General features: G+C 47.8%; 1 protein-coding gene across 6 annotated transcripts in view; it reads left to right on the forward strand.

Moving 5' to 3' along the window:
- DIXDC1 (DIX domain containing 1) overlaps positions 1 to 26,415 on the forward strand; it is a 64,715-nt gene that overhangs the window by 33,816 nt on the left and 4,484 nt on the right. Inside the window, exons 1-15 of one of the 6 annotated variants that reach the window (XM_029956097.1) lie at positions 7 to 229; positions 3,127 to 3,239; positions 4,745 to 4,893; positions 11,166 to 11,255; positions 12,401 to 12,454; positions 14,040 to 14,090; positions 15,829 to 15,933; positions 16,352 to 16,405; positions 17,105 to 17,197; positions 17,276 to 17,347; positions 18,410 to 18,499; positions 18,829 to 18,990; positions 19,488 to 19,554; positions 25,120 to 25,225; positions 26,158 to 26,266. In XM_029956097.1, the coding sequence (XP_029811957.1) occupies positions 207 to 229; positions 3,127 to 3,239; positions 4,745 to 4,893; positions 11,166 to 11,255; positions 12,401 to 12,454; positions 14,040 to 14,090; positions 15,829 to 15,933; positions 16,352 to 16,405; positions 17,105 to 17,197; positions 17,276 to 17,347; positions 18,410 to 18,499; positions 18,829 to 18,990; positions 19,488 to 19,554; positions 25,120 to 25,225; positions 26,158 to 26,266 (1,338 nt within the window). In that variant the 5' untranslated portion in view covers positions 7 to 206. Of the gene's footprint in view, positions 1 to 6; positions 230 to 3,126; positions 3,240 to 4,744; positions 4,894 to 11,165; positions 11,256 to 12,400; positions 12,455 to 14,039; positions 14,091 to 15,828; positions 15,934 to 16,351; positions 16,406 to 17,104; positions 17,198 to 17,275; positions 17,348 to 18,409; positions 18,500 to 18,828; positions 18,991 to 19,466; positions 19,555 to 25,119; positions 25,226 to 26,157; positions 26,267 to 26,415 lie in introns of those variants that run through there. The other 5 variants (XM_029956092.1, XM_029956093.1, XM_029956095.1 and 2 more) reach the window with 5 other exon arrangements.

Raw genomic sequence — 26,415 nt, forward strand, 5'->3', positions numbered from 1 at the left:
TCCCCGCGGCCGGGACGCCCGCCCCCCTGCGCTGCCGACTCTCTGCCGCGGTGGCGGCCGGCGGCTCCGGTAGCCGGGCCGCGGTTGGCGCGGTTCCTCGGGCCCCAGCGCGGGGAGACATGCCCGGAGTCGGGAGCGCCGGGACTCCCAGCCTCGCGCTTCACCCGGGGGAGCAGGCTCGCTGACGCCGGAGCCGGGCCGGGACCATGGGAGGGACGCAGGTCAAATGGTGAGCAGAGGCCACTCTGGCTTTGGAGCTGGGCGCGGGGGGTGGCGCAGGGCCAGGACCGGAGGATGCTGTCGGCCCGAGACCCGCCGGGCTGGGTGGGGACGCTGCGCCGGGAAGCACGGGCCGCGGGTCTGGGGTTGTCACTACAGAACACAGCGAGTGGGTGTAGGGACCTGGAGCCGGCGTAGGGGCCGGAGAGGGGCCCTTTACCTGGTTCTGTCTCCCCGTGGGAGGGCATTGAGGAGTCAACAGGACTCTTTCTCATCGCCCATTACCCATTTAAAAAAATTTTTGATTTTACTCTAATTTGGACCTGGCCGGAGAGTTGTCCGATGTTAACATTGGAGAGATGTTAGGCCTGTGGGAATTAAGGAATGTATCAGTCACACCTGATTTGTAATCAGTGCCCTGATTTGAGGGGATTAGGATGGCAGGCAGGGGATTGCTTGTTTACGGAATTGGGGTTTGGAGCCAATCGGGGACAACCTAAATCCTGCCGTTACTTAGCGTTACAATACTCTTCCTGTGACCTGAAGCGGATGGTTGAGAGCCTCATCTTCATCGTTGTGGCTCATCTTCATCGTTGTGGCTCTTCTGGGGGGTCGTGGGGGGGGGAGGGAGCAGCAATCTTGCAGCTTCCGCATGTGCCCCAGGGTTTTGCTTCCTCGGGTCCTTTAATTTTTGCCGTGACCACCTAGTTTCCCGGTCCCCCCTTTGCATGGCCTCACACGCTGGCAGCCTCAAATTCAAGAAAGAGAAATGTTGTTTTCCTTTCGGCAGCACTGCCACTCCCCCGGTGGGGCTGGGTATGCAGACATCCTCCTCCTCCTGCCCTTATAAGGGGGACCGCTCGCTTCAGAGGGAGAAGGTGGAGCTGAGCATGCGTCTCGGCTTTGAGGCAAACCGTTTTCCAGATCCTTGCTTCACACCCCTCCCCCCCCCCCCCCCCCCCCCCCCCCCCCCCCCCCCCCCCCCCCCCCCCCCCCCCCCCCCCCCCCCCCCCCCCCCCCCGCGTCTCACACCTCCCCACTGAGGTCCAGCCAAACGCAGGCATTGGAACGTGTCAACCGTAGCACCTTGTCAGCTAAGGAAGTGTTTTAATGTTTCTCAGAGAGCAGCTGATGCAGGCATGTTTCTGCACGTGGATCTCCATTTCCGTAGGAAGGTGAAAGCCTCCGCCTGAATGGTGGTCCTAGATCTGTTACCCTTTTAAATGACATGGTACCTTCAAAAGTACAGAAAAGTGAAGTACACTAATGCTTTTCCAGCAGCTAATTCGTGTTGGCCTGGAAGTCAGGTTGCCTGAGTGGGGAAAGATGGATAAGAGAGTTCTCTGGAAGCAATCGCCTTTCCTAAATGCCACTTCTTGCCTCTCTCTACTTCTCTTGTCTGCTTGGGCTATGGACCTATAGGTGGGGTTAAGCGATGTTCTTTAATTTGAAGAAGCAAAAAATTTCACATTTTTTTCCTGTGGTTCTAATAAGCGTGAGAATGTATTCTTGGCCGAGGTCATTCCCACCAAAGCCCTTAAACTCAGGATCAACCAGGAGGATGAGACACCAGTCCTCAGGCTGCTTGCTTCCAAGGTTCTGAAATCTCGGACTACATTCACTTGTGCTCAGCTCTTGCTTTTACTGGTTTCAAGGAAGACAAAATGTTAACTCCTGATCGCGGCTGTGAGGATTAGCCTGGGAGACTTCAGGGGCACATTAAGTGGGTCAGTGCGTCCTAGACACTTTCCCTGTTGTCTGGGTGATGGATTTGGAAAGAATTCCTGAGAGGGGGCTGGGCCTGGAGACCCCACAGCCCCTGAGATCGGTTCAGAGCTGATGTTCTCAAGGTGCGGTGCAAAGAGAAAAGGCACTTCCGGATTCCTTTCCTCATCAGATGAAAACATCAGCCTCACATTCCTATCTTGTCTTGCAGATTTGCCTTTATCCTGCGACTTTAAAATTCATCTTCCCTGACAATCCCAGCAGTTCCCTCCAAGGCTGATAGTTGTATCAGAATTTAGGAGTTGTCGAGAAGATTCTGGTTCTTTTTTTTTCCCCCTTTATAGTTTATTGTCAAGTTGGTTTCCATATAACACCCAGTGCTCATCCCAACAAGTGCCCCCCTCCATGCCCGTCACCCCGCTTCGTCTCTCCCCCACGCCCATCAGCCCTCAGTTTGTTCTCAGTATTCAGGAGTCTCTCATGGTTTCTGATGACAGTTTGCAATGGCGTGGCAGAGGTCTAAGTAACTCTTTGATGGTACAAACGAGGAAACCCTTCCCTTGGCCTAGCAGGTCTTTTCCCCTTTTCCTTCTCATGTCTCATCCTCGTTACTGTATCCCTGCCCCTTTGCCCAGCCCCACACTGTCCACACTCTGGCCTTTTCTCCCCCTGAATCCTCCCTGGTATGGCCTCCTCCTTCGGGACCAGCCTAGGGCTGATCTGTCACGTTACTCTGCTGGCGATGCTTGTGGGACATCCGTGGATTGGAGGTAGATTTTTCCTTCCAGCTCCCCAAACTACTAAGACGCACCTTACATCAGTCTTTGAACGGGGCCCAGGGACAGAGGCGATGGTAAGTCACCAGAAACAAAGCAAACAAGACGGAACTTGGGAATTCTTTAAGATGCTCTATTACCCGTCCTTCCGGTAAATCTCTTCTTTATGAATTAGGCTTTGAGGCAGGCTTGCAGTGGAAAAGACTTCCTAGGACTTTCATTTCATTCTTTCAGGAAGCTCATCGTGCACTCATTCAACAAATGCTTCTTCCTACTGTGCGTTGGGGACTGTGTTAGGCAGTAGGAGGAAGATGAGTAAAAACCCGTCTCTGGGATAAATTATGAAAGTTGGCTTCCAGATGACTGTTCACAACAATTGTCTCTCCTCCTTTTCCTTCCATCACAGCCTGACTTCACCCAGTCCTATCCACAGCGCAAAGAGCGAGTCCATTATAACCCAGTCGGAAGAGAAGGCAGATTTTGTGATTATTCCCTCTGGAGGAATACAGAACAGAACAGGTACTGTCGGTCAGCGTGCCTGGGTTGGCTCAGAGAACAGCCATTGCCTTGAAGACTTGGGGGTCCTGACTATACCCATAAACCTCCTGGCCTTCTCCCTCTCCACAGCCGTGCATGCTGGGTCAGCTCTAAAGGGCTCCGGTGACTTTGAGCCAGCGAATGGGGCTGTCCTCTTGCAGAATGTCACTTCTGATGTCATAGTTGTCAAAAATCTTACAGCAGGGCAGACAGGCCATTCCTCTGCTGGCTGCCTGTGAGTTAGGAAACGACCATGGGGCAGTCCGAAGCCTCACCCACGTAAACCGATTTTATTATTCCTGTGTTATGGGAATAACTTCAGTGATTCCTTGACTTAAGTTTGAACCAGGAGTATCTAATACAGGCGGAAGTGTCTGTGGGAAGATAAAATGCAAGGTCTGCGTCAGGCTTTTGGGCTACAGAAAGGACCACAAAGGGATCCCTTTGTTCAGACTTCTCCTTGTGTCAGTTGCTCTCCTTTTTCTTACGTAAACATAGAGGGAAGCAAGGAGGCAGCAAAGCATGCGATTTCAATAGAGTTTTATTCGTCTCTAAGGATTATAATGAAACTGGAGCCCTCAGACGAGAATGAGCACAATTCCTCCCTCTAGCCCAGGTATTAGCATCAAAGAGTCCGTCGTGTTGCTGACTCGGAAACTCCCGGGACCCTGGGGAGGAGAGCAGTTACTGAGTGACTGCTCTGGGCCGGGCACCACGGAGCCCTGCACACAAGTCACCTCGTTCAGTCTTCACAGCAGCCCAGAGGGATTACCTAATTACATTCCCACCAACGAATGAAGACACTTAGCAGAGAGTGTATACCCTTCTGTATTCCACAATTTATTTTTAATGGCCGCACGCACACTTAGATGGGATGAAACAGAAAGACCCGGAAACCAGCGAAAAGAGACCATAAACCTGGCAAAATGAAACAAAACCAGGGAGGGAGATCGAACAGTTTGTGCAAGTGTGTTTTCACTGGTGTGTGTCCCGTGTGACTCATGGGTGGCGGTTGTTTGTGAAAGGGGCTCAGGTAGGAGGGCAGGGCCCGGGGACCGTTAGTTACCTTGGAGTCTCCCCCCTGGAGCTCCGCCGCCACCAGCAAGAGTTTGGTTTTCCCTGTAACTGGCGGCTCCAGTCTTTGTACGTGGCAGAATCCAGCTTTGGGGTGTCAGTTCCAGAGAATTAAGAGTAGGGTCTACGCGTCCCATACTAAGACTCCCCAGGAGGGAGTCTTCTTACTTCTTGAAGGTTCTGCGCTCCTTTTCCCAGGCAGATTAAGTGCTGTTCTGAGTGAACAGCGAGTTCTTTGTGTGTCACAGCCCCACCTGGTGGAGAGTCCGGTTTGTGCAGTGGGGCCAGGTCCAGAAGGCAGGTGACCCGGACCTGTGAGCACAGGGACACTGGGAACACAGAGACACTGGGAACGCTTCTGCCGGCCACTGTCTGCTCCAACATGACCTGTACGCCCCCCTCTCGTTTTGTAGAGGAGACAGACTCTCCGTTTTCCCGAGACTGGCGGCCAGGCAGCCCTGGGACCTGTCTGGAGACCTCATGGGAAGAACAGCTGCTGGAACAGCAAGAACATTTGGAAAAAGAGATGGAGGAAGCAAAGAAAATGATTTCAGGATTACAGGTAGCCCTTTTCTGTGTGGTTTCTCAGACCGGGTACGACACGAGTGTCCATTGACAATACCCTGACTCCGTTGGGCATGAGGTCAGAGTTGAGTGGGGAGTTCAGATAGAGGGAGAAGAACTCAAAGGGCAGAACGTTCCTCGTGTGCGAGGGCTCTGACGTGGGCCGTACGGACGCACAGCTGCTTGGGGTTTCTGCAGCCGTGGGAGCCACCGGGGACCCCCACCAAACCCCGTCTCCGGCTCTCTGCTCGCAGGCGGGTTCCCCCCTGTCCGCAGCTAGCGGCCTGCATGCAGTTGCCAGTGTCCCCAAAGAATGGCACTGCGACAGTCAGGAATTCCTCCCCAGGAACTCTACAGCCGAAGAGTGTAGGAGCCAGTGATGCTGCAGGTCTCCATTTGAGTCTAGCGAAGGGACCTAGCTCCCTCCTAATGCGTGTGCAAGCGGGTGCCATGCCGCGATGATCAGGTAACAGGTTTTCCTTGAGTGACAAAGCCCTCAGTCTCTTCTGTACCTTCGTGCCAGCTCGCCAGTTCTCCCCCAGAGACCCACTGACCCACTCAACTTAGTTCCCGCCCCGGATGACCCCCGAGCCTGTGTCTTTGTGCGTCTGTCCCTGTGCGGGGGAGCCTTGGTCGTGTGCTGGTGACCCTGAAATTGCCCAGGAAGATTCCTTTTTGTTTGTGCTGGGAGCTGCACCGCTTCTGAATTGTCAAATATTTATGGATGCGTACACAAAGGCCACATTATGTGAGTGGCTCTGGCAGCCGGCGGCTGGCGGTGGAGGGCGTGCCCGCAGCCAGCCAGCCACTGGGTAGGGACACAAAGGGTTCCTAAAGCAAAAAGGAGATTGGTGCCCGGTGAAACAGTTTGCATAATGTATGCCCCAGGAGCTGAGGAGGGTCGGAGGAATGCTTCCTGCCTAACATTCCCAAGGACAGTTGTTGATTTTTCCCCACTTGCTTTGTTATTTTTAAAATGTTTGCATTTGAGATCCCTTATCTGCCCCTCCTTTGAGGACTGGCTTAATTAATGGAATTTTTTTGTGTGTGCGAACTTTGGGATTATGCCCAAGCGGGTCTTTCCCAGGATAATTTGCATTATATGAACATCGATATCCATCAGTTTGGCTTTCAGTTTGGTTTGCCTTCTTCAGTCTGGGGGAAATCCGATTAGACAGAAACTAACTCACAGAAAAGAGATTCGACAGGCAGAAAGTCAACGTCCTGATATTGCCTGCAAACAGAGTTGTTTTAATTCACAGCCACACGATCACAATGAGAATTCAGTTCCAATAATAGAATACAATGGAGCTCACAGCATTCACTAGGCTTCTTAACTCTTTCAGTGATGAGCACGTTGCTTGCCAAGCCACATGCAGGATTTCTGGCTTACTACCCGTCTCCGTTAGAGCCCGCCGGACACTTGGCCGTGAGAGTTAGTATTTCTGTGATGTTGCTCTTTCTGCAGATCTTCGGCTTCTCAAACTTGTCTTCTTACGCCTCTGGCCACGCTCTGGCATCGCCAAACCCACTGGACTTATTACATGAAATTTTGTTATTAGTTAGTGCTTCGTAGAACAACCAGTGCCTGGACTTTAAACAGTTTTTATATCCCAGCATCGATGATGCAAGTTGTGTTCTGTGTACTGAAACAGGACGTAACCTCTGTAACTCTTCTGGTTGAAGTGAGACAGAATTGAACCATCAAATGGGGACACGTTCTTGTATCTTTCACTGAGCTGATGGGTCTCCAAACACCTACTTGCATAGGTGGTTCCAGGTTTGGTGAGCGCGGAAGGATGCGGTGTGGGGCCTCCTTTCAAACTAAGATCACAGACTAGGAGCACCCTCGACCTTTGTCCAACCCCAGGGTGGGGCCCAGGGGCACCGGCGCCCTGCGCGGCCGCACATCTGCATCTAACTTTTGACTCCCCTAAAATGTATTTACTATCGGCTGACTGTTGACCATAATGATGCAGTTTCTGAGTGAGGGGAGGGGGGTAGCCTAGAGCTGATGGCCAAGAAGGAATTTTTGAGACATCTTTGGTGCAAAAAGGTGATTTTATTAAAGCCTGGGGACAGGACCTCTGGGCAGAAAGAACTGCACTGGGGTTGTGAGGAGTGGCTGATTATACACTACGGAGTTAGGGGAGGTAAAGGCAAAAGGGAGGTTTCCAAAAGGGCTTTCATATGCTAAAGAAGACTCTTTTTTAAAAAAATTTTATGTTTTATTATTTGCGACAGAGAGAGAGAGGGAGAAAGAGAGAGAAACAGGCAGACAGAGACAGAGAGCAAGCAGAGGAGGGGCAGAGAGAGGGAGACACAAAACCTGAAACAGGTTCCGGGCTCTGAGCTGTCAGCATGGAACCCAACACGGGGCTTGAACTCACGAACTGCGAGATCATGACTTGAGCCGAAGTTGGACGCTTACCCAACTGAGCCACCCAGGCGCCTCAAGAAGAGTCTTAAGATACTGGAGACCTAACTGTTGTCAAGCTCAGGTTGTTTTTCCCTCTAGTAAGGCACTGACATTAAGACAGTAGAGGGTTCCTGGAGAAATGTTATACTCAGCCAGTCTCCAGTATTTGTCAGTGGGCAGCAGGTTGTAGGGAAATTTACCTGCCATCGCCTTCGTGCTTTTGTTTCCCACATCACTGTGGAGGGATGCGTGATGTTGGGGCTCCAGGAAAGTGAGTCTATAGGTTTCTAGAGATTAGGTTGTTGATAAGACTGCTTTTTCCTTTAAATTTTTTTTTAACTTTATTTATTTTGAGACAGAAAGAGCACAAGAGGAGCAGAGAGTGGAGGAGGGGAGTGTGGGGCAAGAGAGAGAGAGAGAAAATCCCAGGCAGATTTCATGCTACTGGCATGGCTTGAACTCATGAACCTGGAGATCATGACCTGAGCCAAATTTGGATGCTTAACCAACTGAGCCTGTCAGGCGCCCCAGGATGGCCTTTTTCTTACAATTTTACAAAGACATTTGTAAACTGATGGAGACTCCTGTCCTGCATGACTGTGATCTCTAGCATTTATTGGCTTTTTCCTTTCCTTTGTTCCTGGGCATCCAGGGGTGCCTGAGGAATATCACACATGTCCCACCTGGGGGGGGCGGTGCGGGGTGTTAGCTGGTGCTTTGCCTTCAGCTTGCCTGTGGTACCCTCATCACATAAGCTTTACTAATAAATAGTTGGTTAATACATATTTTGAATGTTACCATATTTACATACTGTGTTCTTATAACAAAGTAAGTTAGAGGAAAGAAAAATTTAAGAGCATCATAAGGAAAAAAAGCAAATAATCAGGTTAAGAAACAGGCAGAAGCACGAATAGACATTTTTCCGAAGAAAACGTCCAGATGGCCAACAGACACATGAAAAGATTCTCAACACTGCTCATCATCAGAGAATACAAATCAAAACCACAGTGAAACACCACCACCTTTTTTTTTTTTTCCTTAGCAAATGACGTGCTTTACTCAGGTTTGAAATCACTAGAGCTCAACCAGCATTTCTTAAACTTCACGGTGCGTATAAATCACCTAGGGCTCTTGTTAAACTGCAGATTCTGACTCAGTGGGTCTGGGATGGGGCCAGAGACTCTGATTTCTGGAAGGTGCCAGCTGATTCCAGTGCTGCTGGCCCCACACTTCGAGGGTGGACAGCAGTGCTTCTGGAAGAGGCAGGCCCACTCGGTGAAGGGCTCGGTTGGGAGGTGCCAGCACTTAGTGGATCGATGTCACCTACTCCTCAGCTCACGGGTCTGATCGCGTCTGTCGTGGCTGTGTAACGTTGTGTCTCAGGCCTCCTGAGAATAAAGTGCTGGGCGTTGGCCTGGATGAGAGATCCTCTTGCTCCGAAACAGGATTAGTAAGGTGTCTGGGACTCTCTTGATTGAGAGGTTTCAGAATATCTGGTGTGCTTGCCTTCCTGGTAGTGAGGTTGACCGCAGTGTCAGACTGGCTCCGTCTCTCCGTCTGGCTAACGCACTGCCTGCGAGCCGAGGCCAGGAGTTGCTTGTCAGAGGTCATGTCATTCTGGGACTTGGAAAGCTCTGTGCGCGGGTCCCGGCGTGTGCAGGAGGGCGAGTGTGACTTGGGACAAGAGGGAACGTGCGTTCTGCCTCTGCGGGCATTTTTCATGTGGGTCGTAACAGACAGAAACAAATTTTCCATGGACTTATTAAATCAGAGTGGCTAAAATTAACAACACAGGCAACAACAGGTGTTGGCAAGGCTGCGGAGAAAGGGGAACCTCTTACATTGTTGGTGGGAATGCAGTCCGGTGCGGCCACTCTGGAGAACAGTGTGGAGGTTCCTGAAAAAGTTACAAATAGAACCACCCTCTGAACTAGCAATTGTACTACTAGGTACTTACCCAAATGATACAAAAATACTGATTTGGAGGGACACATGCACCCCAATGTTTATAGCAGCATTATCCATAGTAGCCAAGCTATGGAAAGAGTCCAAATATACAATGAATCATGAACAGATAAAGAAGATGTGTATATATATATATATATGTGTGTGCGTGCGCACGCACACACACACACACGCACACACACACACACACAGGAGGAATATTACTCATCCATTAAAAAGAATGAAATCTTAGGGTGCCTGGGTGGCTCCGTAGGTTAAGCATTGACTTTGGCTCAGGTCATGATCTCATGGTTTGTGAGTTCAATCTCCACGTCCGGCTCTGTCCTGACAGCTCAGAGCCTGGAACCTGCTTTCACTTCTGTGTCTCCTCTCTCTGCCCTCCCCTGCTCACACTTTGTGTCTCTCGTCTCAAAAATAAATCAACATGAAAAAAAACCTTAAAAAATTATCTATATTTGGTTTAACCTTGTTTAATTTAAAAAAAAGGAATGAGATCTTGCCATTTGCAACAACGTGGTGGAGGAGATTATGCTATGTGAAACAAGTCAGTCAGAGACACACACCATATGATTTCACTCATATGTGGAATTTAAGAAACAACAGATGAACATAAGGGAAGGGGGAAAAGAGCGGGAGGCAAACCATCAGAGACTTAGTGATCGATAACAGGGTTGATGGAGGGGGAGGCTGGAGGGTGATGGGCAGTAAGGAGGGCACTCGTGATGCGCACTGGGTGTTGTATGTCAGTGGTGAATCACTCCATTCTACTTCTGAAGCCAATGTTATGCTATATGTTAACTACCTAGAATTTAATACAAACTTTTTAAAAAAGCGTAAGGAGGAGAACATCCGTTTGCAGTACTGTACTGTATATGTAAAAAATCTGTATGTAAGTGGACCCATGCAATTCAAACCCATGTCATTCAAGGGTCACCTGTACAAAACTAAGTACAAGGTTTTGGAGGGGCAGTGGATGTGAGGGGGGCCCTGGGTTTGAGGTTCCTTAACCTCAGGGTAAATCTGCCCCTTCTTCATATTCTAGTGAAAACAGAGCCTGGAGCGGAGAGTGGAGGCCATCTCCCTGTAAATGTTTTCCGTCTTGTTCTCTACAGGTCACCCAGGGAGTAAAAATGTTCAATTATTTAAAAAAAAAAATCAAACCCAAGTCAGTGCTCTAAATGTTATTTTAAGATTTTTTTATTTTTATTTTTAAGTAATCTTTACACCCAACATAGGGCTCAAACGCACAACCTTGAGATCGAGAGTCACATACCTGAATGTATTTTAATTCATTATAATAAACTTTTTTAAAGTTTGCTTATTTATTTCTGGGGGGGCGGAACGAGAGAGGGGCAGAAAGAGAGGGGGAGAAAGAATCCCAGGCAGGTTCTGTGCTCTCACCTCAGAGCCCGATGTGGGGCCCAAACTCATGAACCGTGAGATCTTGACCTGAGCTGAGATCAAGAGTCGGATGCTTAAGCAACTGAGCTACCCAGGTGCCCCCGTAATAAACTTTCTAGGCCGGGATAATTCGATACTACTTTTAGTTCACTTTCCAGTTGGTAGAATTCAGTTTGAGCAGCTGTGATTTGAAATGTAACTTCTAAGAGGAAAGTTCTAGAGTTTTGAGGATTTGCTAGGGCCAAGGAGCAGAGGGTTCAGGGGCGTCCAGAGAGATAAAAGAGGCCTAGGCATGGGACTGACAAAAGGAACTCCCCATAGTTCCAAGATGAGCAATCAGAGGTATCTAAGGACCAGAAATCACCGAGGAGATCTCGAGAGGAAGCCCAGTAGTGATTTCACTTTGGGATAAGCTTACCAAGGTCAGCCCTGGGCTCAGTCATCTGATGGGAGTCTGGTTTCTTTCTACTTTCGTGGTGATTCAGGCCTTACTGCTCAATGGATCCTTACCTGAAGATGAACAGGACAGGCCCTTGGCCTTCTGTGAACCGGGAGGCAATCCTGAGGAACAACTGGTGAGTTCCTCCTTTTGTGACTAGACCACAGATCATCTGCTTTCTGTATTTTATGTGCTTTTAGGTTTTGACTGTTGTCCACACTGTCTTGAAATGCTCTCTTCCCTGACTCCAGCTCTCCGGGTTTTTTTCATACGTTTCTTGACTATACTTTCTTCTGTCTTCCCTCCTTCCCTCATCAACAAATATTTATGGAGTGCCAACCATGTGCCAGGCACCGTTTCGAGGTGCTGGGGATCTGGTGATCGTGAGGCAGACCTAAAACCCCACCCTCACATCGTTTACATCCAGGTTCCCTTTGAAGCTTCTCTTTTTCTGCCTATGCCTGAAAGGTGGGTGCCCCTCAGGGCTCCACTGAGGTCCCCTTCTGTCTTAGGACCTGGGCAGTGTTGCCCGCCTTGTGGCTGCACTCACTTCCCACTTGACTCAGATGCTGCTTCTCCAATACTTGTCTCTGGCTCCGCGCTCTCTGTGGAGTCAGAGATCTGTCTGTGCAGCATCTACCACCTGCTCATTGTCTCCGCTTCTGTGTCCCGTGAGCATCTCAGTTCAGAGTCCTAAACTAAACAGCTTTTCTCTCCCTGCCACCTGAACTCCTTGTCCCTTTGGATTTCTCACTGTCCACCCCCCCAGACACCCAAAGCAGGCATCTCAGTGCCGTCCTTGAACCCTTTAGGCCCTCCGTCTATAGCCAGTCACCAGGTTCTGTCAGTTCACTTTCTAAACATTTCCGTCCACGTCTCTCCGTGATCACAGCCGCTGCCTTCACTCAGGCCTCCGTCCGGGGTTCTAGCCGCGTTCCAGCTGGTTTTCCTCCTTCCCCTCCTGACCTCCTCTAGCTCATTTTCTGCAAAACAACAGCCATTACTTACTTAGGAGGCAAATGTCATTTTGTAATCCCTTTGCCTTTTCCCCGGTGCCCTGTGCCCAGTACCCACATACACTTGTGTAAAACTCCACCCATGGCCACTGACTTGTACCTCCACGTGTGTGTGCTTCCGTTAGAGGGGAGGAGCTGCCTCCTGTTCTCTGCGTCCATAGTGCAGGGCTAGCCTGGACAGGTGCTCAGTAAATATTTGTTGAATAAATGACCCCTGCATTTCACAACATAGCTACACAGTCATCTCTTTTTGCCTTATATTCAGATTATAATCCAAAGTCGTCTGGATCAGAGTATGGAGGAGAATCAGGACCTAAAGGTATGTTGGAAAAGGTGCATTTTACTCTTTGAAAACAATTATGGGAACATGATACAGCACTGTTTGAACAGGAATGGGTTTAGGGAGAGGGATGCAGACTTGGGACGTCAGCTGTGTCTGTTTTATGTCTTTCATTGAAAGAAAGAGGAAGATGTGTCCTAAATACGGCAAAAAAGATATTGTCTTTTCAGTATTAGTGATGATAATAGGTATCTGTGTCATGGGTCCTACTTTTTATATGTTTTAAATGCTTCATCATTTTTATTTTTGAGGGGGGTTATGGAGGGGCAGAGAGAGAGGGTGACTGACAATCCCAAGCAGGCTCTGTGCTCTCAGCACAGAGCCCAACGCGGGGCTTGAACTCACAAATCTTGAGATCATGACTTGAGCCGAAGTCTGATGCTTAACCGATTGAGCCACCCAAGTGCCTCATAATTTTTCTTTTTTAACTAAAAGAAATATTAGTATGGTCTTTTTAAAAATAATTGACATATAACATTACATTAGTTTCAGGTAACTAATGTGTAACCTATTAATTTGATAGATGACATATAACATTACATTAGTTTCAGGTGTGTAACCTATTAATTTGATAGAGGTATAGATTATGAAATGATCACCACTCAAAGTCCAGTTAACATCCACCACACAGACACACGTTTTCTTCTTTCAGTGAGAACTTTTAACATTTACTCTCTTGATACACTTTCAAGTGCACAATATCGTAGTATTAACTATAGTCCAGCATGGTTTTTTATAATGACTTCTTCCCAGAATGCTTTTGGTTCAGTGGGTTGTACCTTTGTTGGAGTTCCAGGTGTATGAGTGAAGCCACGAATCGTCTCTCCTGGAATAGGCAGGAGCGCATACACACGCACTCGCTGAGCTGAATCTTTAATAGAGTAACTTTGGAGCCCATCTGTGGAGCCCATGTTAGGAATCTCCGTTTTAGATATGTTAGTTCCAAACTCTCGCTGTGCTGCAATAGGAAAAGAAGAGTGCAGGGTCTCGGTCATGGGCCTTCCTCCCCTAAACCCTCCTTCCTAGTGATGGTTATATACGTACTTCTGTGTACATACGTCGAGTCCATTCTAAGGGAGGGATAATTAGCATTTCGTCTTTGGGCTACATGTGTTCTTGCTGAGTTTAGAAAGAATAATGCCCACGTGGGGAATCAGAAGCGCTCTGACCCTGTGCTGAACAAACGACCCCGGGGGCAGGCATAGTAAGACGGGATTGTGTATGTCAGTGAGGGGAGCTCCGGGTAGTACAGTGCAGTTTTCCTGACCGCGAAGAGTCTGTAGGAAGGAGAGCCTATGGCAATGGACGGTATCTTCTTTCTTGGCAAGACTCTCCTCTACCTGCATGGGAGCCTGGGTACCGCAGCGAATGGAATAGGTCCCGTCCTTGTCTCTGTGAGTCAGCCTTTACTACTGACTGCAGCCCGACCTGCTTTCTGCCTCAGTAGAGGCTTCGTTTCTCGGGGACCGGTTATCCGAGGTCTGTGTTCTTACTGACGGAATGAGGTAATGCTTCTGAAGCAACCCCGACGCTACTGTCTGATCTGACTCTGTTTGGTTTGCAGAAGGAGCTGCTGAAATGTAAACAAGAAGCCAGAAACTTACAGGGGATAAAGGTAAAAAGACATTTAACTCTTTAAACTCTACATGGTAACGTTGTCTACCGCTGAGAGTGGGTAGTCGGAGCGAAGCCGGGTCCCATGGCCTCTTCTACATTTGCGGGAGCCTTTAACGGGCTGTGGGATATTAGCAAAGTCAAGGGCCTTGTGGAGGGAAGTGAAACGTTGAGGAAGATGCCTTTGCTTTGCTGAAGCTTGTCTCTAGTGGTTGGGACCCAGGGTTCTGCCGCTACCCTCTGTGCCCCCCTGGAGTTTTTATATGTAAAAACAGTTTTTACAGTCTTCTTCCATTCTAAAGAAAAATGTCCTCTTAAAATTTTAATTTACTTAGTTTTTGAATAGGTAATATTATTTTCAATTTTTTTAATGTTTGTTTTTTGATATAGTGCACCTGCACAAATGAGGTGGGCGGGGGTGTGAGCGAGGGGAGGGGCAGAGAGAGAGGGACACAGAATCTGAAGCAGGCTCCAGGCTCTAAGCTGTCAGCACAGAGCCTGACGCGGGGCTCGAACCCATGGACTGGGAGATCATGACCTGAGCTGAAGTCGGACAATTGAGCCCCATTGAATAGTCAATACTATGAAATTGTTTAAAGTGAGGAAGGTGTAGGGGCGCCTGGGTGGCTCAATCAGTTGAGTGTCCGATTTCAGCTCAGGTCATAATCTCATAGTTTATGAGTTGAAGCCTTGCATTGGGCTCTGTGCTGACAGCTCAGAGCCTGGAGCCTGCTTCAGATTCTGTCTCTCTGTCTCTGTCTCTGTCTCTGTCTCTCTCTCTCTCTCTCTCTTTCTGCTCCTCCCCAGCTTGCACTCTGTGTCTCTCTCTCCCCCCACCTCTCAAAAATAAAAAAACATTAAAAAAATCCCAGACTGGGCTCTCCCATTCTCCAGAGCCCACACCGTTTCTTTGCAGTCTGTGAAGAGAGAAAATTCAGGGAAGATACATTGCAGTCCATTAATTCCACTTGAAGTCACGATGGTTGGAGAAATGTGTTCACGCTGACCCTTTTAAGTGTGTACAGCCCACCTTTTCTTAGGCTTGGTAGGAACCAAGGGGGTCTAAGGTGAGAGAGAGACACCCTAAGATTGTAGGGCGCTGGGAAGAGAAGGCATCAGTCCCGGCGACAGTTCTGAGCATGGAGATACGATCCCAATCCCGGTCCGCACTAGGTATTGGAAGGCAACGGGAGTGGGGCTCTGGAAGGCAAGGGGGGTGATTCCAGGGTTTCCTTGTGAACAGGGCGGGAGGCGGCCATAGGGCCCAGCCCTCTAGCAAATGGGGATTTGGCAGAGAAGAAAGAGAGAGCTCCTCAGTATTTATGTGCCCAAGGTACAGACCAGAAAGCCGGGGTGGAAGGAAGGAGAGGGCATTGTCTATGGTCACTGTCGTGAAGGTAAGCGGTAGACTTGACCTCTGGATCTAGGTCTGTCTGATCCCGAGGCTGTTGATTCTCTAGGACCTCGTGCTGACAGGAATGCGGGTGTGGGTAGGGGTGCAGGCAGGGGTGAGTGATGGGTGGAGGAAAAGTCAGGTTTCGGTCAGCTAGGGGACACAGGGGTTGCGAGCATCCTGGGAGCGGACAGAAAAATCCCTCCTCATCTTGCAGCAAGAACTCTCTCTCTCTCTCCCAGTTTGCCAGAACGCTGGGTGCGCAGTAAGGGGGGAGCACCTTAGAGTGACAAGTGGCTGACTGACTAATTGGGACCACAGTAATGAGTATGCTTCCCCCCCCCAGGATGCCTTACAGCAGCGGCTGACTCAGCAGGACGCGTCAGTTCTTCAGCTCAAACAGGAACTGCTGAGGGCAAACATGGACAAAGACGAGCTGCACAACCAGAATGTGAATTAAATGAATGAACTCTGACCTCACTGAGCCCCCGTAGCAAAATCGGATGCTGCATGACGTCCGATGACATCTGCCATCCTAACCTCTCTTGTCTTATTTCTGGATGCCTGCCCTCAGTGTCTGCAATTATTTTCATTTCCTGTCCGACTATTCTCTGTTCCTGGCTGAAAGCCCATACTACCTTGGCCTTGAGCCCTTCAACCTTGCAGACACTGAGACAGAGGCTAAATTGTGGTTTGACAGTTTGATGATCTCACTTAAAGACAGCGGCTGTGTGTTCTTCCCATAACCTTGCCCTCTCTGTGCTGTGTATTCTAGTTGGCAACATCCACTCTGCTTACTACATAGCTGGCTTCCCCCTGGGGTTGGCAGACGGTGTCTCTGTGCCAGCTAATTCTTTTCCTTCTTGCAGGTGGATCTGCAGAGGAAGCTCGATGAGAGGAACAGGCTCTTGGGAGACTATAAAGTAAGAACATTTACCATTTTGGAAATGATTTCCTTCAGACCTTTTGTGAACAGTCTGTTGTTGCTATTGTTCAGAGTTCTTAAGCACTCTGTTCTCACTGCTGCCTTTTTGCAAGGAAATCTTCTGTGTTCCTTGGATTCAGTCATCCTTAAGAATAGATAGCATGTCTAAGAGGAGTCCCAAAGGGCGCTTGAGTGGCTCAGTAGGTTAAGCGTCGGGCTTCGGCTCAGGTCACGATCTCATGGTTTGTGGGTTTGAGCCCCGCATCGGGCTCTGTGCTGGCAGCTCAGAGCCTGGAGCCTGCTTCAGATTCTGTGTCTCCCTCTCTCTCTGACCCTCCCCTGCTCATGCTGTCTCTCTCTGTGTCTCAAAAATAAATAAAAAACATTAAAAAAATTTTTTTTTAAATAAGAGGAGTCCCGAGCCCGTTGTCTGCAAACTTGTCTTCAGCTTTATGCCTGACTAGCACGCAGGGCATGTAGTGGCCGTCCTACAAAGGATAATTCCCCTCCTCCTTCCTTTTGCAAGAAGCCTTTGCACTGGGTAAGATCACTGTGGCGTGTGAGGTCTTCTGTGTAGCTCGAGGAAAGAACTCCTGCCCCGGAGGCTCCACTTCGCTCAAGCGACCTTGCGTGGCCGACAGTGACTGGCTGCGCGCCCTTGGTGCTGCCGCACATCTGCACGCTCTGTCTCTTGCAGAAAGAGCTGGGCCAGAAGGAGCGCCTCCTGCAGCAGCACCAGGCGAAGCTGGAAGACGCACTCCGGAAACTCTCCGAGGCCAGTTACCAGCAGGTGGGGACACAGGCAGCCCTAACCAGCCGCCCCTTCTTCCTGAAGGAGTCCTTTTCTGATGTAGTCTCTGACTTGCAGGTGGACCTAGAGCGGGAGCTGGAGCACAAAGACGTCCTTTTGGCTCACTGTATGAAAAGAGAGGCAGACGAGGTAACCCGTGGCTCGGGGGTCCCCCCGCCTGTGTCTGCAGGGGCGAAGAGGGAGGTTCCGTTTCTGACTCAGGGCTGAAACCGAGGCTGTGGGTCTCTTTGTTAGGAGGCTGTTTGGCGAGAGGGGGAAGAGGGCAGGTTCCAGGGGCTGGCTGGCTCAGTCGGAAGAGCACGTGACTCTCCATCTTGAGGTTGAGAGTTCGGGCCCCGTGTTGGGTGTACAGATTACTTAAATAAACAAAACTTAAAAAAAATAGAAAGAGATTTAAAAATTTTTAAAAATTTAAAAAATAAAAATATTTTTGACTAAGAAAATTTGGTTTCAAATTCCGGTTTTACACCCTTTTACCGTTGTGTGACCTTGCTTTGCTTAGCTTCTGAGCCTTAGAAATGAGACTCATCTTGGAAAATGGATAGTCCAGGCAGAGCCACCTGGCACAAAGTCAGGCCCCAAAAATATTAGTTACTGTTCTTATTTTTTTGTAATCACCAAAGCCAAGTCCGGAGGTGCCGGAGCCCCGCTCCTGGGCCCTCGGGTGGCCAGGTGGAGGTGGGGGTGGGGCCTCTGGGCTGAAGTTGGCGTTTTGCGCATTCTCCACTCAGCGATGCCTGCGAAGTGTCAGGCTCTGGGGTTACAGCCGTGAACGGGAGGGGAAGGTCTCTGCGCTCCTTCTGGATGCGCATCCTGAGAGAGACACGAACAAATACGCGACCATACACTGTCAGGAAGTGCTCAGTGCAAGTAAGTGTAAGACCGGGCATCTCGGTTTACGGTTGTCCCTTACCGCAAGTATCCTGTCTTCTTATTTTTTTTTAATATTTTAATGCTTTTTTATTATTTATTTTTGAGAGACAGAGAGAGACAGTGCAAGCAGGGGAGGGTCAGAGAGAGAGGGAGACACAGAATCCGAAGCAGGCTCCAGGCTCTGAGCTAGCTGTCAGCACAGAGCCCGATGCGGGGCTCGAACCCACGAACCGTGAGATCTGACCTGAGCCGGTGCCGGATGCTTAACCGACTGAGCCACCCAGGCGCCCCAAGTATCCTGTCTTCTTGCTGTTGTAGGTGACCAGCCACAGCAGACACAACTCTCAAAGCAATGGTTTCCTCCTTCCAGCCGCAGGAAAAGGAGCTGCTCCAGTCACTCACAAAGGGGTAGGTTCTTAGGATTTGGGTGCGGACCTCCCCATCCAGCTAAAACCGGAAGAGTAGCCTGGCCACTGCCAGCGCACTAGAGCTTTGGCACCCGGGTTCCCCGATTCTTGCATCTGTTGGGTGCATGAAGGTGTGAAGCGCTAATTAAGAATTAGTGGGCCACCTTCTGTGGGGGAAATTTCTTACCATTCACACCTCCTCCTTTGAAGAGATAAAATCTATCCTGGAAGCCTGTCTCCTCCGCCGTCCTAAGCCCTAAGCCCGGCGGCTGGACACGGGTAAGAATGCAGCGCTGCACCATGTCAGTGTGACCTCCTTTCCACCCACAGACCAGCGATCTGCAGCTGGTCCGGGACGCCCTCCGCAGCCTGCGCAACAGCTTCAGTGGCCACGATCCTCAGCACCACACCATCGACAGCTTGGAACAGGGCATCTCCAGCCTGATGGAGCGCCTGCACGCCATGGAGACGCAGAAGAAACAGGACAGGAGGGTAAGCCTCTTTCTGTGGTGTTTCTCTTAGGCTCCCACAGAACTCAAGTTCAATTGAGAAGGCAGGGCTAAAAGACACTGACCCTGTCAGACGTCGTAGCTGCTTCTCTTTGGTTTTCCTCTCAGTGGAGCAGACTCTTGGTCTTGGTGTGACTCTCCAGGAAGGGAGGGAGTTCATGATTACCCTTGCTCCTAGACGCACAAGTGTCTAAGGAATGGTGTTCTTAACCCCATAGGCTCTCTCTTTACTGCTTATTCCCCTTCTCCTTTCCCCTGGATGAGCTCAGCACTGGATGTGGAAATATATGGGAAAATGCATTGGGAACGAGAAAGCCTTTCGCAAATGAGTATCATTAGTGTCAGGCTAAATATGTCCAATTTGGTATGCTGTCGAAGATGTGGTAGGAAAGTATATATTTTTAGGTGCACTTTTATGATTTAAATTTCTTGGATAAATTCTCCTGCTGGTCATTTTAGGATTTTTGTGTGGCTCCTCAGGTTCGGGGCAAGTCACCCAGAACTCAAGCAGGTAGTGAACACCGGGAATCCTGGCCCCCTAACTCAAGTAAGTACCCACTACCGTTCAGTAAGCACTCGTGGCATATTGGAGCAGAAAGCTAGTACTTTTCTTGCTACTAACATGTTGAGAATAGAATTTTTCTTGCAGTACTTCACTCTTACGTTGTTTCTGTAGCAACACAGTTGAATCGAGTTCCTTCTAGAACTGTGGAGACACATACCATCATCATCACTACCATCACCCCAAGTACCAATTAGCCCCGTGCAAGATGCTGCTGACTCAGGTTAAAATATCTTTGAAAAATGTACAAATTCAAAACATTGACACTGAACAAAGAAAAATATAAAACAAAAACACACAGTCCCAAATAGCACAAGAAATTTCTAGTTCTTCCTAAAGGCCAGATGTTTAATTTCTTTGGGGATTTTCCGTAACACTAGGTGCTCAGGCCTTTCAGTTTAAGGCTTGCAAAGGATTTGCGCCATCTAGTGGCCCTGCCGAAGAAGCCATTTGACCTATTACATTTTCTTTCCCTGTTCTTTCAAACATGTTGGAAATCTACCCTGCCTGGTAATTTCTCTTTTATCGTAGATCTTACCTTTTGGTTGAATAAAGGTCACCTTTTCTTATCTTTTACAGTGCACACAGGCCAATTCTAAAAGTAAATAATCTACAAAACCAAATAGCGAAAAGCTGACCGTAACCAGTTCTGTATGTTAATATATCCAGTTTTGAAAACCACATGAATAAACGAAACCTAAAATAAAACACTTAAAGATATTTGCACAAATTATAAAAAGTGAAATATTTTTTGTAGGGTATATAAAATAACATCTGTGCCTCCCAGTAGCTTTTTCTCTTGAATGAGGGAGGTATTTACACTGGGAACAAAACAAATTATATTAGTACCAAGATTACTTGGAACTAATTTATTTTCAATTTCGGTTTCAATTTCTTTTTCTAGCATTGTTTTGAAACAGTCATTTGTTTTCTTGAGACTTTTTGTTTTATTGTTATCCTCTTTAGTACTTTCTTTAGGTTAATATAAACTGCCAATGTAGATGTCTAAATATTTGAAAGTTATTTTTTTAAGGTCTAAAAAATTCCTCCATTCCCAGAAAAACCCTTTTGTGTATGTACAGTACTTATCCCAAATACTGCAAATAAATCTCCAGCTGCTTGTAAATCAGGTGTTAACCTAATTTCTATATTCCCAGATAAGCTAAAATGTCTCTTTTCTGAAAATACAAAAACTTGTGTAACTCGCTAGCCCTCTGGCTACTGACTTTTTTCTTTTATTCCCCCACATCAAACCTTGAAAGAACAGTCTACACTTGTTCTTTTTCCATCCTTTCTTCCCATTCACCACTCAAGCCATCGATTGGACTTTTACTCAGTTTATCTACTTAATGTTCCTTTTGTTGACTCACTGTTGACTTTCTTGTTGCCTCCTCAAAGTGGTTACTTTTCAAACCTTATCTTCCATTGACTTCTCAAAAGCATTTGCTATTCTTGAATAGTCTTCTCTGTAAACATTCTTTCTCTTTAACTTCAGTGCCAACCAGTTATTCGTTCAACAAATATTTATCGAGCATCCATTATGTAGCACCCATGTTAGACGCTGGAGGTACAGGGAGGAACAAGACAGGCTTGGTGCTTGCACTTTCTGGATATGCAGTCCAGTGAACTAGATACAGTCCCCTTCTCTTCTCTGTCAAACCATTGAATGTTGGTCTGTCCTGGGCTCCATAGTAGGTCTAGGGCTCGGCCTTTTTATATGTTCTGTAGGTGATCCCTTCCACTGCTGTTGGGACCCGTTTTTTGAACTCACTAAGTTGAGAAAACTCCTTGTGAGGTAAGGCAGGTTTGCAAGGCCTCCCGCCATTAGATGGTGACCTGTATCCTCCCCCACTCAATTATTTTTGGTTGAGCACCGACCCCCAAGGCATCTTGCTGACTGGTATCAGAAGTGACTGTCCCCTTATCCTAAAATATGCTGATAGCACCTTGTGAAGGAACTTATTGTAGGAACGTCTTCTTTTGTGATTATAGGAGCAAATGTTGCATTTCCTGAGACACCTGTTTTACTTCCCCTCAAGAAAATAGGCTACTGACCCCTGCTCACAAAGACCTAACTCTCGCCTTTGCAATGCTAAAAACATTGCCTTGTATTTGAATGCTGAAGATCCCTTCCTTCCCTATGTGATAAGCATCTAAATCACCTACATCAGTCACTACTGATGTCTACCAATCTATGTTCTGGGAAATTCTTACATGCCAAAATAATTTGTCATCAGAAATCATTGTCTAAGGCAAATGCCACTTCTGTGCTGGCCCCATACATTTTTTCCATAAATAAAGGTGACTTTCAGGACAGAGCAGAGATGCCTGCCTGGTGAGCAGAAAGAAACTTGAGGCTCTCTCACTCCCTTTCACCGACACCGTCCATCCTTTAGGGAGCCTTGGACCTGCTGGACTCCGGCACACTACCATGGCTTAATACTTTTATGTGCTGATTATTCTTAGACTTTAATCTCTAACCCCAGCCCTTTTCTGAGCTTCAGAACTATATTTTTGAATGACAACTGTGTATCTCCCTGTAGGTGGAAAGGCACTTAAAACTCATGTCCAAAACTGGATACAAGACAATAGGGCGGGAAAAATATGGAGTATGAAGTCAAAGATCTGGCGTGTGGTTTTGGCTCTCAGCAGAGTGTGTTACCGCAGGCGAGGGTGTAATCCATATGATTGAATTTTAGTTCCCTTGTTCACGGAATGGAACACATCTTGAAGGACTATGCACATTAAATGAAATGTTGTATGCAAATAATCTGGCATAGTGTGTGGCATATGAGAGGCACAAAGCAAGTTCATTGTCTCAAAATATCTTCCAGTTACTTCCCTCTGGCTATGCCCTCTCCTTTTTATCACAGCCAAATCTCCTGAAAGAGTAATCTTCTTTCTGAATCTACTTCTTTTCTTAACTTTTACTCTTAAGGGAAAACAATAATAATTATTTCAAATGTAAAAAGGAATACAGTAGACTAGTGGAATAGAATTGAGAGTTCACATAATACCTATAAGTCTGTGGTCGTTTGCCCAGCAAAGAGTCTTCAATAAATGGCTCTGGGACAACTAGCGATGGACCCCTACCTCACACCATGTACAAAAGTAAAAATGTATCATTGATACAAATATAAGAGCTAAAGCTATAAAACGCTTAGGAGAAAATGTAGGGAAAATATTCATGACCTTGGGTTCTCAGACATCAAAAGCATGAGCAAGAAAAGAAAAAATATGAAAATTGGACTTCATCAAAATTAAGGACTTTTTTTGCATCAAAAGACACTGTCAAGAAAGTGAAAAGGCAAAGAGAATAGGAGAAAATATTTGAAAATTTTATGTCTAGGATACAGAATATATAAAAAAACCTCTTACAACTTAACAACAAAACACAAATTCAGTAACAAATGAGCAAAGGACTTGAATAGTCACTGCTCTAAAGTCACTTCTCCAAAGCATCCAAAGATGCTTAAAAGGATTAGTCATTGAGTGGCGGGGGAGGGGGGGTGCTGGGTGGCTCAGTCGGTTAAACGTTGGACTCGATTTCAGCTTGGGTCATGGTCTCTCGGTTCACAAGTTTGAGACTTACATCCGGCTCTGTGCTGGGGTGTGCAACCTGCTTGGGATTCTCTTTCTCCCTCTATCTCTGTCCCTACCCGGCTCGGCTTGTGTGCTCTCTGTCTCCCTCTCTCTCTCTCAAAATAAATAAATAAACTTAAAAACTTAAAAGAAACAGACAAACGAAACCGAAAACCGTTAGTCCTTAGGAATGCACATCAAAACCATGGTGAGATACCACTTCATGCTCACAAGGTGGCTCTAAAGAAATGGAAAATAAGTGTTGAGACAGTTGAGGAGTTGGAGCACTCATACATTGCTGGTAGGGATGTAAAATGATACAGCTGCTGTCAAATAGTTCAGTGGTTCCTCAAAAACGTAAATACAGAATTACTATATGACCCACCAGTTCCATTCCTGTATATATACACTCAAAAGAATTAAATGCAAGATTTCAAATAAAAAACTTACACACACATGTACGTACACTATTCACAATAGCTAAAAGGTGGAAATAACCCAAATGTCCATTACTCAGTGAAGGGATAAAGTCTGGCATGTGCAGACAATGGGCTGTTAGTCAGCCACAGAAAGGAATGAAGTACGTGCCATAACATGGATAAACCTTGAAAACGTTCTGTTAAGTGAATGTCAGACATAGAAGGAAAGAAGTTGGATGAATCCTTTTTATTTTTATTTATTTTTAAAATTTATTTTTAAATAAACGTAACTCTAGAGGAATTTAAACATGGCGGCACACCAAACCTTAACAAAAATCCCAATCCCAGCTCAGCTCCTGTCTAGGTTAACCGTCCCTACGCATGGCTGGGGAACCAGCAGTGTGCGCATTTCTAAACACAAACATTTTGTCAATCACTCTCTACCATCTTCCACATGATGTCTGACAGTCAGTAATAAGTTACGGGGCATCCATCAAAGCAAGAAAGACACAAGCCACTGTTAAGGGTCCGTCGGTGTCCACCTGAGAGTAGATTCCAATATGACAAGAATGCTGAAAGGCCTAGAGTAAAAGTTAAGAAAATACGTGTAAGTGGAATTGCTGGAGAGATTTTATTATTCTAACAATTCCATTAAGTAGATCATAAGATGCAACAATAATTGCTTTTCATTCTTATGATAAAAGTTTCTAGTTAGTCTTTTCTCCTATTAAAGTCATAATCATAGGTAGTCATTAATTAAAACATTTCCTTTAGTATCTGTACAAAGGGTAGAGATAAGATGTGGACCAAGGAATCTGAGTTAAAAACCATGAGACCAACACAAACAGATTCTATGTAGCCAAGAGATAAGGTGGGTCTTGTACCTTTATTTTTATTTTCTTTAGGTTTATTTATTTTGCGAGAGAGAAGGCACATGAGTGGGGCACAGAGAGGGAAGGGGAGAGAGCATCCCCAGCAGGATCTGTGCTGTTGCCCAGGTGGCAGGTTCACCAGCTGAGCCACCCAGGCACCCTGACCTTGTCCCTTTGGTGCAGGAAGCATAAGGCCCCTGGGAAGCTGGGTTTCTAAGGCTACTTTGCTCTGTGATTCTTGTACCCGCTCGTCTGTCTCTCTGTGAGCCGCAGGAGCATGCTCTCCCGCTGCATGAGTGCCGCATGAGTGTCGGCAGTGTCGCAGCTCCTGCCATTGCGTCCGTTCTTCCTTCGCTGAAATCTTGCCCGGCTTCTTTGACTCCTGACTCTGAGCACCACTGCCTGTCAGGACCGTTACTGTTCCCTGCTCAAAATACCCCGGGATGGGTGAGAAATGGCTTCATGATACTGTCCACGTCCGAAGCACCGCCTGGCTGTGTGGCCGCAGTGGTGACTTCCGGTGGCTCAGGCCCCCTGGATGTGGGTTTGGCAAGGGTGTGAAAGCTGTGCTGTGACCTCAGGCAGCTTCCTTCTCCTGGGACGCACTGAACAACTGCAGATGAGGGATGGGTGGGAGCAAATTGGGTTCTGACCACGGAGTCTCTCTCTGATTGCAGAGCTGCCTCACTCACAGAGCTTCCCGGCCGTCAGCAGCACCTGCACTAAAGTGCTCTATTTCACTGACCGGTCACTTACACCCTTCATGGTCAATATACCAAAGAGGTGAGATTCTGGGGTCAGTAGTCCTCTTTTAAAAAGGACAGGAGGCAAAGTCACTAGTTCTGCCCACGGAGCCAGCTGAGTGGTGTCTAGAATCGGTACAGTGCAGTGAGAATACAGGATCAGGACCCGGGGCGCAGCGTTCCCACTAACCAGCGGCACGGCGAGGGACATGTCTCGACCCACCGCTGGGTACAGACACCACGAGAGTGCTTCCAACCCCGATCCACGGATATGTTCCAAGTTGGGAAAAATAATTTTTTAAGGGCTCGTAAAATAGCTCCGTTGATAGCCACAGATTACACCCTAGCCCTCCAGGGCTATTACCCCCTGATCGTGGTATCGTCTCATGACCACATCTAAGCAGCTGGGAATTCACATTAAAAGCCTTCACACCTTCATTTATACTCCCATGGGAGGTAAATGGCTTTGAAAGAAAGGTTTTCTTTTAACTTGGAACCAACTACTGAGAGAAGGAATAGGATGTCCCTTTCCTAGAGATTTGTTGACTTGTTCTGGGCTAGAGGGGGGCTTTCTGCAGCTGGAAGGACGAAGATGGTGAAATGGAATATTGTTGCAGAGAAGAAAATCAAGAGACCGTAGACATATGGATGGCTCAGCAAATTAGGTCTCAGAGACCGTAGGTCTTGTTTCCAGAGCGAAATAGGGAGAAGTGCTTTGGCTGCTGCTGAAACCATACATCTATTTTAAATTCCCAGGTCACCCCAGATGGAATGCCATCTCATTCCCTCATGGTGACTGGCTCCCTCAGCTCTGCTCTTCTAGAACTGTCCGGGTTATCAGGGGCAGGCACCTGATAAGGCCATGCTCTTTCTGCCGGGAGAGGCTTTGGCAGGGGCCTGGGTTTAGAGCTAACGTGTCTTTGCCGCCTGTTGATGAGCCATCTTGCTCCAGCCTCTTGCCTTCTGTTGCAGGCTGGGGGAGGTGACACTAAAGGACTTTAAAGCAGCTATTGACCGGGAGGGGAGTCACCGGTATCATTTTAAAGCGCTGGATCCTGAGTTCGGCACCGTCAAAGAGGAGGTACAGAACCCAGGGGGGTCTGGGGGTGTACTGGCGATTCCCAGAGCCGCCTCGTCGGGCACCAAGACCCCGCAGTCCCGACTTCCCTGACCAGGTCACAGGTACAGAACCCAGGGGGGTCTGGGGGGCATACTGGTGATTCCCAGAGC

The sequence above is a fragment of the Suricata suricatta genome, chromosome 11, assembly GCF_006229205.1.
Source record: "Suricata suricatta isolate VVHF042 chromosome 11, meerkat_22Aug2017_6uvM2_HiC, whole genome shotgun sequence".
In the NCBI taxonomy this organism is placed as follows: Eukaryota; Metazoa; Chordata; class Mammalia; order Carnivora; family Herpestidae; genus Suricata; species Suricata suricatta.